Raw genomic sequence first — 13,140 nt, 5'->3', positions numbered from 1 at the left:
CACTTTCTTGGAGTACAGAATTACTAGCTCAACCAAAAATCAATGAAGTCCCCCAAAATAATAAATCTTAATGTTAAGACTTTGAAATTCTGCTGGAGCTGGTGGGTAAAAACGATGTTTTACTTCAGCGAATGTCAGTGAAAACTCACCTCTCCACTGTCACTTTTGATTGGTGTGAGGTAACCACATGTGGGCTGCCTACCGGCTCTCCATTTCCCGGAGCGTTTGTCGTACATGGAAGTGCAGATACCTCTGGGCATAGCAAAGGAGATAGAACAAAGAGTTATGAACATTCTTTTATCAGACCTAACCTCCAAGAGCCAGAATGTCTTGATTTATGTCCTGGCTCTGCTACTTACCATTTGGGAGACCTCGGGCACATCACTTAAACTCTTTGTGCCTTAGTTTCCTAAGGTATTAGTAATAGTACCTACTTAATAGGCTGTTAGAATTAAATGGATTAATATTAATACATGTAAAGGACATAGAACAGTGCCTGGCACGTTGGAAGGGCTAAAATAAGTATTATTATCTTTCTTTGCACTAAAGTTACAGAAAGTATGTAATATTGAAACCAAAGCAACTGGTAAAGATAGCAGTAAGCTGACTTGATCAAGCTGATACTGAATATCTTTATGAAGGATTCAGAGCAAATCACCATGGAATACCATAAGTGTTAAAAATATTTTTGAAAACTCAGTTTAGTCCTATGCACACTTAGAATGATGAGGATTTCACAAATGGAAGGCAGTGTACTATACCTAACCATTCCACCTCATTATTCAAAGCTTAATGTTGCAGCCCACTTTAAGCTAACAGTATTGATGACTGCCTCTAAAATACAGGACAGGGTTACTTGTAAACCTTTATACAGGCTGGAATTTCAGATATATCTGCGGTAGATTATGGTTTCAGCTTGATGTGGGGGAATAACTGAAATAATTCCTACCCCTCACCCCCTCGTCCCCTGCTTTTTTTGAGAAAGGGTCTCATTCTGTCACCCAGGCTGCAGTGCAGTGGTGTGATCATGGCTCACTACAGCCTCGACCTCCTGGGCTTAGGCAATCCTCCTGCTTCAGCCTCCCAAGTAGCTGGAACCACAAGTGCATGCCAACATGCCCAGCTAATTAAAAAAAAATTATTTGTAAAGACAGGGTCTTGCTATGTTGCCCAGTCTTGAACTCTTGGGCTCAAATGATCCTCCTGCCTCAGCCTCCCAAAGTGTTGGGATTATAGGTGTGAGCTACCTCACGCCTGAAATAATTCCAAGACAGTGCTATTTTACAACCTGGCACAAATTCAGTAAAGCTGCCAGAGGTACAAGAGATCTCATAACTAAGGCAGAAAGGTAAGTGATAATTTCAAACTTGCCCAAATTTGCAAAGCTGGTGACAGGCAGCCCCTGAGAAAACATCTGACAGATCTGTAAACTCGCCTGCTTGCTTACCCACCTCAGAATTCTCTTTGTAGCACTGGTAACACCAGTCAGCCCTCAATCAGATGTGGGACTGGGAGAAGGTGAATATTTGTTAGGCACAGTTAATCCTCAAGCCTCCTTTTAGCAGTTTTAACTCAAATCAAATTTATGTGAGTGTTGACAAACACAGCTATGCCAATCAGTAAGTTTCACCTTCCCTTTTGCCTTTGTTCATTCTTGGATTGATTTACAAAGAATACTGAAAGAATAGATAAGGAAACGGCAGGAAGAGGGAAAATGAAAACAAACCAACAAGGAGACTGGCCAGGCACAAACTACAGCATTAGCCCCTCAAATAATCCTGAGCTGGTGCAACTTACAGCCTAAATTGATCACTCTAACAACTCACTGGATACTATGCCTGCTTACAGCCTGTGTCTATTACAATATTCTTGAAGACAGCCTGTTAAAAATGCAATGGGGTTATAATATACAACCATTAGGACTATTCTCCAAACATACACATACATACATTAGGGCATCTTTAAAAGAGCATGAAAACTCCACTATAAAGGAATTATGACATACAGAACCAAAATAGCTTCTATTAAAATAAAACTAAGTCCCAAAATACCAACAATACTTTACATTTGAAAATCCTTAATGTTTATAGGCAATGTTCTGTCACATAAACCACTGGATTTGATCTTTGAGCCAAAGGTATTCCAGCCTTTGCTTTTGTTTGTAAACAGAAAAAGAAAACTGCAGTACCTCTGGTCTTTTCTTTTCATATTGATATCACACATGAGGAAAGAGGAAGACAATGATGAGCTATCTACTAACCACATGCATGTACAATCATGAAGACCATGAGGGATCACTGAAGGAGCAGAACCAGGAGCTGGGGGACCTGGGCCCCAGCTGGATGAGCCTGGCCTGTCATTGGCCCTGAGTGCCCCTGTAGGTAGAGGGACCTTGCCTATTTGTTCACACTGAATCCCAGCCCTATGACGCGGCACATAGAAGAGCTTCAAAAATGCTTGTTGACTCGAAGACAAAGCAAAGTAACCACTTCACAAGGCAGCAGTAGGAATTATGTATGAAAGATGTACCTGATACAAAAAGGGCACTTATTATTCATCTAATCTGAGTACTAAGGTTAATTTCACTTTTATTTAAAATACATTTGACTTATAATCTCCAAAAAAAAATCAATAATCTCTTTCCAAAGCCGATGGCATATAAGTAACTCTAATGAAATTTCAAGATCACTGTATATGTACGGAAATATCACTACGTACCCCAAGAATATATACAACTATTATTTGTCAATTAAAAAATAATAATTTCAACAAATTTTTAACTTTATTTTGAAGTCAGATCGAACAGGAATAACATTTAAATCCTTTTTCTGAGAACTGCCTATAATATAAGTTGTCAAATGTGTAAATTTAAAGTCCTTTCTTAAGAGGAAATATAAATATATACTACTTGAGCAGATAGTACGTGATAAATGAAATTTAGTTTTTAAACTCAAAGGAAATTCTTCTAAAAGTATGTGTGTATACACATATATGTATTAAGTATATATACATATATGCCTAAATATGTATTACATAAGATGATTTAAAATATCAAGCGACCCATTAGAGTATAAACCAATGTGAAAAGTATCTGGCAGAAACACTAGACAGTTTTACATGAGAGGAAGGACTCGATGACAGACCCTTAAGGGTCTGTGAGTCTGTAAGTACTGAAAATTTTTTCCCTCCATCAATTCCTGAATATCTTCACCCCTGGAGAGTCATTTCAAACATTTTATATATAAATTGATTTGAGTTCATTGACAGAAATACCTGGTCCTCCGGTGAGAGTTCCCTTGGCTATATCGCCATTTCTCTGATCACTGGTTTTCTACCAAGAAGAAAAAAAAGAGGACTTTTAAAAATTAGAGTTATAAGTGAAAATGAAAAAAGCATACAAAAATGGTCAGAAAACGGCCATGTCAATACCTTATCTGTAGCTTCTGTCCTCCTGGTTCTTTTCATAATCTCCTCAAGTCGCTATAGGAAAGGAAGAATTGAGCAAGAAGATCAGACACAGAAAAAAAGCCAGCCTGGCACATTTAACTGATGAAATAAATAGATTATTTAAAACGGTCTGTTATTTTGGAAAAATACAATATACACTTTTTTTTTTTTTTTTTTTTTTGAGATGGAGTCTTGCCCCGTCGCCCAGGCTGGAGTGCCGTGTGGCAAGCTCTCAGTTCACTGCAGCCTCCGCCTCCTGGGCGCAAGCGATTCTGCTGCCTCAGCCTCCCAAGTAGCTGGGATCACAGGTGCCCACCACCGCGCCTAGCTAATTTTTGTATTTTTAGTAAAGACAGGGTTTCACCATGTTGGCCAGGCTGGTCTCGAACTCCTGACTTCAGTGATCCGCCTGCCGTGGCCTCCCAAAGTGCTGGGATTACAGACGTGAGCCACCCGCCCAGCCGTGCTGCTTTGTCTTAATTGGAGTTATCCAAGAAAGGTGGACTGCCTTAAGCTATATGAAGTGGAATTAACTGCTTTTTGGTGAGAGCTAAAACACTGAGAGAGATCTCTTTGCAGGAGACTGTTATCACTGAGGGGGCTACTAGTTTATGTGGCGAGGGTAGAAGGCGTGTTTTCCAACGGCCAGGGCTAGTCTCTGGGTCTTAGAGGGTGTAAGTTCGCCTCCCGAGCCTCTGTGCTAAGACGCAGCTACCTTCTTTCTCTCCAAGCGCTCCAGCTCTTCTCTCTGGAAATGCTTCTCTCGTTCTTGCCGGGCTCTCTCTGCTTCTTCACGAACGCGAGCTTCTTCTTCTTTCTGAAAACAGAAGGTCGGCGTCTGCCTCTGACAAAGAGGCGGGCTGCCCAGATCTCCCAGGGGGCGCCCGGAGGTGGGGGCGAGGTGGCGGATGGAGGAAGTGCGGAAGCGGGAGCACTGGCAGTCTAGTCTGCACCCTCCTCTGCCCGGCTGGGGCGTCTCCCTGCGGGATAGGGACGGGGAGGGGAGGGGCGGGGTGCAGCCGCACCTGCCTCTGGGCGCGCTCCGCCTCCTCCCGCTCGCGCAGCGCCCGCTCCTCCGTCTGCCGCCGCAGCTGCTCCTCCTTCTCCCGGGCCTGCTCGGCTTCCAGCCGGCGCGACTCCTCCTCACGGCGAGTCCTCTCTTCAGCCACCCGTTGAGCCAATTCCTCTCTCTTTTGTCTGGAAAAAGACAACACAAAAACAAAACCAAAGACACCTGAGGAGAAATCTTTGAAACGAGGCCTGCGTCGGTGATTCTGTAGGGCGGGTCCTTCAGATGTCCAGTAGAAAAATCCCCACTGGATGCCTTCAGCACTGTTAAGGGACAAAACGCGAAGCCACCCTTAGTCTTCCTCCCCCCTTGCCAGCTGCATTGCAGTCCGTGCTAAACAGAAGCAACATGTAACCACCAGTATCTTGGGGAGGGCTGGCTTTTTGGAAGGAATTTAACTATTTTTAAAGGCTCTGATTTGTTTAATTCAAATAATGTGACTTCTTAGTATTGAATTTGAAGCACCCCCGTCAAAGGAAATCTTTGTAAATAAATAAGGGTCATAGTGTTCTGTCACTGGACAGGAGGAAGACAGCCACGTAAGCTCCCTGTTGGAGCCAAGGGCAGGGCATGGCCAAGATGGCGGCCCAGCGGGGGCATGAGATCCTTCCCCAGGGTACAGTTGTGTTCGTCTGAAGAACAATTATATTGACATTAGTCTTATTAGGCCCAGAAGATGACCAATTGAACAAACTGTCTGGGATACTGCCTGGCAGGCAATCACGGGGCATGTCAAGATCCCACCTGGCTACCCTCTGAGAGGAGATTTATCTGGAAAGGAGAAAACATGAACCCTTTTTATGCTGCCTTAATGTGATAATTACAAAGACAAAGCGGAAACCTGGAGATTGGAGATGTGTTAAGTAAAAAAGCAGACTGTACAATTGTACCTCTGCTGTGGTTATAATTATGTAAATATGTATATGTATATATATATGTATACACACACTCCCATACTGTTGAGAAACTAGAAAGGACCACCCAAAATGTACACAATTACTGAAAATTGATATGATTATGGATTTTTTCTTTAAACCTTTCTCCATCAATGTTGTTGCACTGTCATTAAAATAAGAAAACGTGGCTGGGAATGGTGGCTCATGCCTGTAATCTCAGCACTTTGGGAGGTTCAGGTGGGAGGATCCCTTGAGCCCAAGAGTTTGAGACCAGCCTGGGCAATATAGTGACACACTATTTCTATTAAAAAAAAAAAGAAAACAAGAAGAAAGAAGATGAAGAAAAAGAAGAAGAAAGAAGAAAGAAGAAGAAGAAGAAGAAAAATGTGATTTAAAAAACAAACCACTTAGTAGTCACAGGAAAAATAGGTAACAGTAATCCTGAAAGAACTAATCCATTCACTTTCATCAGTATTATCACCTCCTGCCTCTCAGAGGGGTGTTGAGTTAATCCAAGTGTCACTGACATCACTGACACCATGGTGTGGAGCAATGTCTCCCCTTTACCTTTCAAGTTCTTCTTGCTCCTTCCTCTCCCTTTCTTCCTTTTCTCTCTGCTCTCGGGCCAGCCGCCTCTTCTCAGCTAGCAGCCTTGTGGCCTCCTCTGGGTTGGTGGTACCTGCAGAAGTCTTAGGAGAAGCACTGGCAATCACAGTGGATGATGGGGCTGAGACCATGGCTGGGGTGGGGACCGGGGCTGGAGCTGGGGCCGAGGCTGGAGCTGGGGCCGTGACTGGAACTGGGGCCGTGGCTGGAGCAGCTGCACAAACAGGTACAAGGAGAAAACCAATTGGAAACAAAATCCAAAGAACAAAATCAAAACTAGCATTCCCCACATCCAAGGCCTAGAATTTACCATTATAAAAGAAAAGGGAATGTTTATTACTGTGTGTTCTCACGGTTTCACTGTGTTCTATCTGTAACCAAGCAACAGATAAAAAAATCAGTATGTGTAAGTGAGACATCCAACAAAGCTAATACTCTGTCACCAAGTCTTATTTTTATACCAGTTAAATCAGTTAACATATATTGAATGTGTACAGAGCCTCATGTTAGTCTGTGGGGAGTTATACACTGAGCAAAAAGAAGATGAGATCATCCATTTGTCTTTTATTGCATTTGAAAATTCCTACTCTTTGGTAACCATTCATTACTAGAGCAGCATCCTCAGCATCCATGCCATGAGTCCAGATTCAGACTGGGAAGATGACACCCTATGAAGAGGACCCTTTTGTCTCCCCGGAGCTGTCTCTAGGTCTGAGATGGGAGGAGCTCAGGGCCTCTTTGGGAGCTGGTGCTCATTCTGCTTATATATCCCAGGCTGCCAAGATGCAAGATGGGAGCAGAAGTTCTCTAGTCTTACTCAGATTTATGAAGATGACCTAGAGAGCTGGTGCCCCAGAAGCCCCACACAGGCACTCACAATTCGGCAACACAGTGAGCAAGGCACCAGCAAGTGCAACCTCTGGCCCCTGGCTGCTCCAGCCCCTTCTTTCGAGAGTCACATTTCTACGTCTGCTCCCACAGACTTTTCTCGGCCATCATGATGCTCTATAGCCCTTCTTTCCTTCCTTTTTCCATGGAAACAAACACTGGACTTCTCCTTTTTCTAACATTTTCACCTGTTTTGAATCATCTTTCTTTGCCCCACCCTCTATCTTCAAATTCAGTCTTAAGTAGAACACTTTTGAATAAAGACAATTCTCAACTAGAAATATTGAATTCCCAGCTCCAGGTGGTTTTAAATTTCTAAATAGCATCTGGTTAGGCTGGCAGAGGTGAGAACCAGCGGGCCTTCTGGAAAAATTTCTGACTTTATCAAGCACACAGGCTACGCCAGGGGTCCTTAAACTCCAGAATTCACAGGAATAGCATTGCCAGATTTAACTGGCCACCCTGAGTTCTATCTGGCAACCATGTTTAGGAGTCAACTGACAAGCTTAGTGTCTTTCAAGTCCTCATATCCACCACTACATATTCTGACTTAGTAAGTCTGAGGTAAAGTCAAGGGTCTGTATGTCAAAACATTATAGATGTGGTGGTTTAAAAATATTTCCAGTTTTCCTCAGCTGCTGCCAAGCTGCACTCAGTCCCTCTGAGGAATCTAGGGCCATGCTGAAGTGGGACCCTCACTCCATCTGGCAACTAGCACCTTGCCGGGCAGTGCCAGCCCCACGGCCTCTGTTTCTGAGCTCGCCTGCATTGTGCATGAGGCTTGACCTTCATTCTGCATGAGGGTGAGGTGATCATCAAGGAGGATAAGATCAATGCCCTCATTAAAGTAGCTGGTGTAAATGTTGAACCTTTTTGGACTGGCTTGTTTTCAAAAGCCCTGGCCAATGTTGACATGCGGAGCCTCATCTGCAATGGAGGAGCTTGTGGACCTGCACCAGCAGGAGGTCCTGCCTCCTCCACCAATGCTGTTCCAGCTGAGGAGAAGAAACAGAAGCAAAGAAAAGAGAGTCTGAGGAGCCCGAGGAGGCTATGGGCTTTGGTCTTTTTGACTAAACCTCTTTTGTAACAAGTTCAATAAAAAGCTGAACTCTTAAATTCTTCGAAAACTCTCTCTTCAAAAGGTGGAGACTATGTTTCTCTTTGAATGTGAGTCCCACCTAGTGACTTGCTTCTACTTAACAGAATGTGACAGAAACATCGGTGTGCAACTTCTGAGACTGGGTCATAAGAGACATTGTAGATTCCTCCTCATTTTCTCTTCCAGGTCACTCACTCTGGCAGAAGCCAGCAGAGCAAGGAGACAGATGAGGACATTCACCAATAACATGGAGTGGTCCATGTGTGGAGAAGCTGAGGCCACCTGCCCCCAGCCTTGTGTGTAAGCCACCTTCCAGCTCTGGTTGAGTCTTGAGATGACTGCAGCTCTAGTGGACAGCTTGACTGCAATCTCATGAGTGGTCCTGAGCAGGAACCACCCAGCTGCACTGCTGCCAAATTCCTGACCCAAGAATCCATGTGATATGAGAAATGTTTGTTGTTGTTTTATGCTGCTAATTCATTATGCAGCAATAGGTAATGAATACAACGGGTAATTTTGATGCAGGTGCTCTGAACACATTTTATGGAATGAACTCAGCCAATAAAAGCACTGAGAATTCACATGTTGTGGTTCTAACCATAGGCTTTTGGATGTATGATTTGAGATTTACATTTCTATTTCTGCTTCCACAGATTTTTTTCATGGCTATTATGATGCTCTATGGCCCTCCTCTCCTTTTCCATGGAAGCAAACACTGGACTCCTCCTTTCTCTACCATCTTCACCTGTCTTGAATCATCTCCTCTTTCTTGCCCCACCCTGTATCTTCAAATCAATCTTAAGTAGAAAACTTTGGATGAAGACAATTTTCAACTAGAAATATTGAACTTCTAGCTCCAGGTGATTTTACATTTCTAAATAGCATCTGGTTACCCTGGCAGAGGTGAAAAACCAGTGTCTGGAAAAAATTCTGACTTCTGTCAAGCACACAGGCTATGCCAGGGGTCCTTAAACTCCAGGATGCACAGGAATAGTGTTGCCAGGTTTTTTTTTCTTTTTTTTTTTTTTTAAACTATTTTTAAGCAACGCTAAGTTAAAATATTATACTTAAGGAAAGGTGTTAAACTCAACCTTAGAGTAAAATTTCCAAGTCTCCTATAAGAGAAGAAAAGGAAAACAAAAAAAGCTTCATCAAAGCAGTGCAGGAGAAAAAGAGAGAGCACCCGCACCACAGGTGAGTTCGCTCTTACCAGGGCCAGCTTCTGGTTCAGCAGGTTTCCCCTCTTCAACTGTGGCTTCTTCTACCTTCACTAAAGGTGCTCTTCCCTTTAGTGAGGGCTCATTGGCAACTTTCTGAGGTTCCTTCTCAGGGTCTTTTTTCTCAGGCTCCACTCTGACTTCCCTCTTGACAGGGCGGATGTTGCCGGGGGATGGGGGCCGGACCTGAGCAGAAGCAGCTTTGACTGAGCCGGGTGGCAAGGAGGATGTCGGTCTGGGTGTGCCAGGCAAATGAGGAAGAGACTTGGACGGAAGCCTGGGCCACAAACAAACAAGGTAGACAGAAGGGGACACATGAGAATAGGCTTGCCAGAACCTACAACACGACTCGATGGAAGAGAATGCAGATATTTAGCTCAGTGTATTTGTTTTTTATGTGGTAGATGCAGAAATAGAGTTGCTTTAGGGAACCATTCCAATTTCTCTTTTTCCTTTCCTTTCCCGGAAGAATGTTATTCCCTAAGTCAAAGCCAAACAGCATGAGAAGAACAGTTCACTTTCAGAAGAGCGAGCTACTAATTCTCTAACATGGAACAACCCAGCCAGCCACTTATATTTCACTTACCAAAGTCGGGAGGGAGCTGGCGGTCTTGCTTTGGGATTAGATGGAGATATAGCCCTTCGGGTGCCAGATGTGAGGAAGGGTACATTTTCTCTCTCTCTCTCTTTTTTATAGCCCTAAGTTCAGAGAAACTCAATAGTTAGATTTTTCCATGAGCGAGGCAACCACATTCACAATACTCAACAGTGGAGCTAGAAACCATTGAATGCCTTTTAAGGAATTTTCTCAGCTATGTCACATATACCCATTCCATCTCAACAAAAGGCCCTTGTTAGCTTAACACTGAACAGTATAACTGAATTAACACAATGTGACACTAATAAGGTGGTTCCGGATGTGTGATCTGGAGTCATGTTTGTCAAAAAGCATATGTATATACATACTTTTAGAAAGAACCTATACTTTGTGTCTAAAATTCATTACCTGAAGCAAAACTTCCCAATTAGGTTTATCCCACACAAATGTCAAATGTTACTTCCATTTTTAAAAAAACTTTGAATTAAAACACATCTTTTTCTTTTTAATTCTTAGCATTTTCCCCCCAAACATACTGTATCTCAGTCTTTAAAAAAAATTATATGCCTGCTATATTAGATATAAACTCATTTTTCTTTTATATTGATGTTTTATAATGGAATCAAGTCCTTCCTCACCTAGCGTCCTCTTGCAGCAATAGATAACTGATACAATAGGTGATTCTGAAGAAAAGTCAGGTTTACAGTGAGGAATTTCAGCTATTTATTTATTTTTTTTGCTCTTCCTTACCAGGAATAAACTGAAATCTGAAGGTGGGCCAAAACATCACGCCTCCCTGACTGCCAACTAGGAATTCGGCTAGAGAGATGACACTTTCCTCAGTCAAAATGGGCAAAGGGAAGCCAAGGAGAAGTGTTCTACTACTCTAAAGTCAATCGAGACCAAAACAAACAAAAATTGTACAGAGCAAAACAGACCCTTTCCAAGTATCTGAAACCTGACAATGGTAGGAGGGGCACGTGCTGGAGGCACCTAGGTGAACACCTGTCAGGAGGGCAGACTGCAAGCATGCATGGAAAGGGGCAGAGTATTATCTAGCCCCAGGTGACATGAACTAGTAGTGTACCTTTTCTTCTCTCCTTTTCTGCCTGGGTCAAGCATCAGTTCCTCTCTTCCTTCCTTTCCCTTTTATTCCCCTCAGTGTCCCTTTTAATTGCTTCCCTCCATTTTCCTTAATAGCACCCTAGTTGATGGACTGGGTTATCAGAGAAGCAAAAACATCTAAGTGTCAAATAATGCTCATTGTCTCCCTGGGATTTCTAAACAGAAAAAATGAAGAAAGGCAGAGAAGAGCTTCACAAGTGTGTGCCAGCTCTCCATCATTTCCAGCTGCTCAATCACCATTTCTCCCATTTTAGTCCCCAAAAGTAGGAGGTGGGGCCTCACAGAGCTGCTGTGGGCTTTGGGTATCAAAAGTTGCAGCCACCATATGGGGTGCTCCTGGCTGGTGTACAGGGTGGCAGGCCCAGGGCTTTTCCCAGGGGAGTCTGGGGTTAAGCACCTCAAGTAGCCCTTCTTTTTCTTTTTCTCAAAACATTTTGATTTGGCTGAAATCAGATCAATGGGTGATCTAAATGGGAAAAAGGCTCAAGAGGGACAATTTTTGATGTGGCGGGGGGGTTGGGGATTATTATCTGTGCCTTGATAATACAGGGATCAGGGAATGAACCTATATAAAGGTACATAATCCTAGGATTACAGTGCCTTTGAACCAATTGTTTCTTTCTTTTTCAAAAGTGATCTCCTTTAATCACCTAGGGGTAGGTGAGCAGAGGAGGAATGGTTTGGAAAAACACTCAATACTTAACACCCTCCCAACCAGGGAGTTTTTTTCTTTTCTTTTTTAACTCTTTCAGTCCTTTTGTTACTCTTATATCCAACCACCCATTTGGGTACCAGACATGTAAAGGCACTCCTGATTCTCATCCTGATCTGAGTTAATAGCCCACCATCTATACAATCATCTTTCCTATTAATACTTTCCACAATGCTGAGGGGGAGCACATGCTCAGCAAGTCAATGGCCTGGGCAACATATCAGCAGGAAAAAGACTTTAATTTTGTAATTAAGGTAGTTTAGAATACAGTATAAATATCCTCCAAGAGAGACGATTCACTGACAGATACTTTAAGGCAGTGCTGTTTAATAGAACTTTCTGATACGATGATGTTCTAAATCTAGCCACTAACCACATTTGCCTATTTGAATTTAAATCTAAATTAATTCAAATTAAGTAAAATAGAAAAGGAAATTTGAAAAACAACTCCATTTCCTATAACATCCAAAGGAATAAAGCACTTAGGAATGAACTTAACAAAGGAGGCTAAAGACCTGCATACTGAAAACTAGAAGATAGTGCTGAAAGAAATTAAAGACAACACAAATAAACAGAAGGAAGTCCTGTGTGCAGGGATTAGAAGATTTAATACTGTTAGGATGTCACTACTACCAAAAGCGATCCACAGATTCCATGCATTCCCTATTGAAATCCCAATATAATTTTTATTTTTGTAGAAATATAAAAATTCGACCCAAAATTCACAGAAAATTTCAAAGGACCCTGAAGAACCAAAATAATCTTGAAAAAGAACAAAGTCGGAGTTCTTACATTTCCTGATTTCACAACATATTACAGGTTGAGTATCCCTTATCCAAAATGATTGGGATTACAGTGTGTCAGATTTCAGATTTTGGAATACTTGCATTAACACTTACTGCTTTAGCAGCCTTAATTCATAAAACTGGAAATCTGAGATGCTCCAATGAGCATCTCCTTTGAGTGTCATGTTGGTACTCAAAAAGTTTCACATTTTGGAGCATTCTGTATTTTGTTTTTTTGAATTAGAGATACTCAATTGGTAAAAAGCTACAGTGATCAGTACTGTGGTAATGGTATCAAGACATATAGATATATGGGACTGGGCACTACAGCTCATGTGTGTAATCCCAGCATTTGGGGAGGTCGAGGTGGGTGGGTCACTTGAGGTCAGGAGTTCAAGACCAGCCTGGCCTACATGGTGAAACCCTGTCTCTACTAAAAATATATAAATTAGATGGGCGTGGTACTGCATGCCTGTAGTCCCAGCTATTCAGGGGGCTGGGGCATAAGAATCACTTGGGCCTGGGAGGCGGAGGTTGCAGTGAGCTGAGATTGCGCCACTGCACTCCAGCATGGGTGACAGAGTGAGACTGTCTCAAAACAAAACAAAACAAAACAAAACAAAAAGATACATAGACCGATGGAATAGAATCCAGAGCCCAGAAACAAACCCTTGTGTTTATGGTCAAATGCTAACACC

The 13,140-nt window shown here is 42.6% G+C and overlaps 1 protein-coding gene and 1 pseudogene across 17 annotated transcripts in view; one reads left to right on the top strand and one right to left on the bottom strand.

Annotated features, from left to right (window-relative positions):
• MAP7 (microtubule associated protein 7) overlaps positions 1–13,140 on the bottom strand; it is a 212,321-nt gene that overhangs the window by 14,138 nt on the left and 185,043 nt on the right. For all 17 annotated transcript variants that reach the window (XM_009206024.4, XM_009206018.4, XM_009206020.2 and 14 more), the window contains 8 exons: positions 9,809–9,921; positions 9,216–9,499; positions 5,980–6,232; positions 4,473–4,644; positions 4,163–4,264; positions 3,430–3,480; positions 3,274–3,331; positions 150–252 (listed from right to left, as the gene is read on the bottom strand). In XM_009206024.4, coding sequence (XP_009204288.1) covers positions 150–252; positions 3,274–3,331; positions 3,430–3,480; positions 4,163–4,264; positions 4,473–4,644; positions 5,980–6,232; positions 9,216–9,499; positions 9,809–9,921 — 1,136 coding nt within the window. The remainder of the gene's footprint in view (positions 1–149; positions 253–3,273; positions 3,332–3,429; positions 3,481–4,162; positions 4,265–4,472; positions 4,645–5,979; positions 6,233–9,215; positions 9,500–9,808; positions 9,922–13,140) is intronic.
• Positions 6,679–7,980, top strand: LOC108585264 (annotated as a pseudogene).

The sequence above is a fragment of the Papio anubis genome, chromosome 6 (genome assembly GCF_008728515.1).
Source record: "Papio anubis isolate 15944 chromosome 6, Panubis1.0, whole genome shotgun sequence".
Lineage (NCBI taxonomy): Eukaryota > Metazoa > Chordata > Mammalia > Primates > Cercopithecidae > Papio > Papio anubis.
The sequence above is the reverse complement of the archived record's forward strand: the minus strand, read 5'-3'. Positions and strand labels throughout refer to the sequence as shown.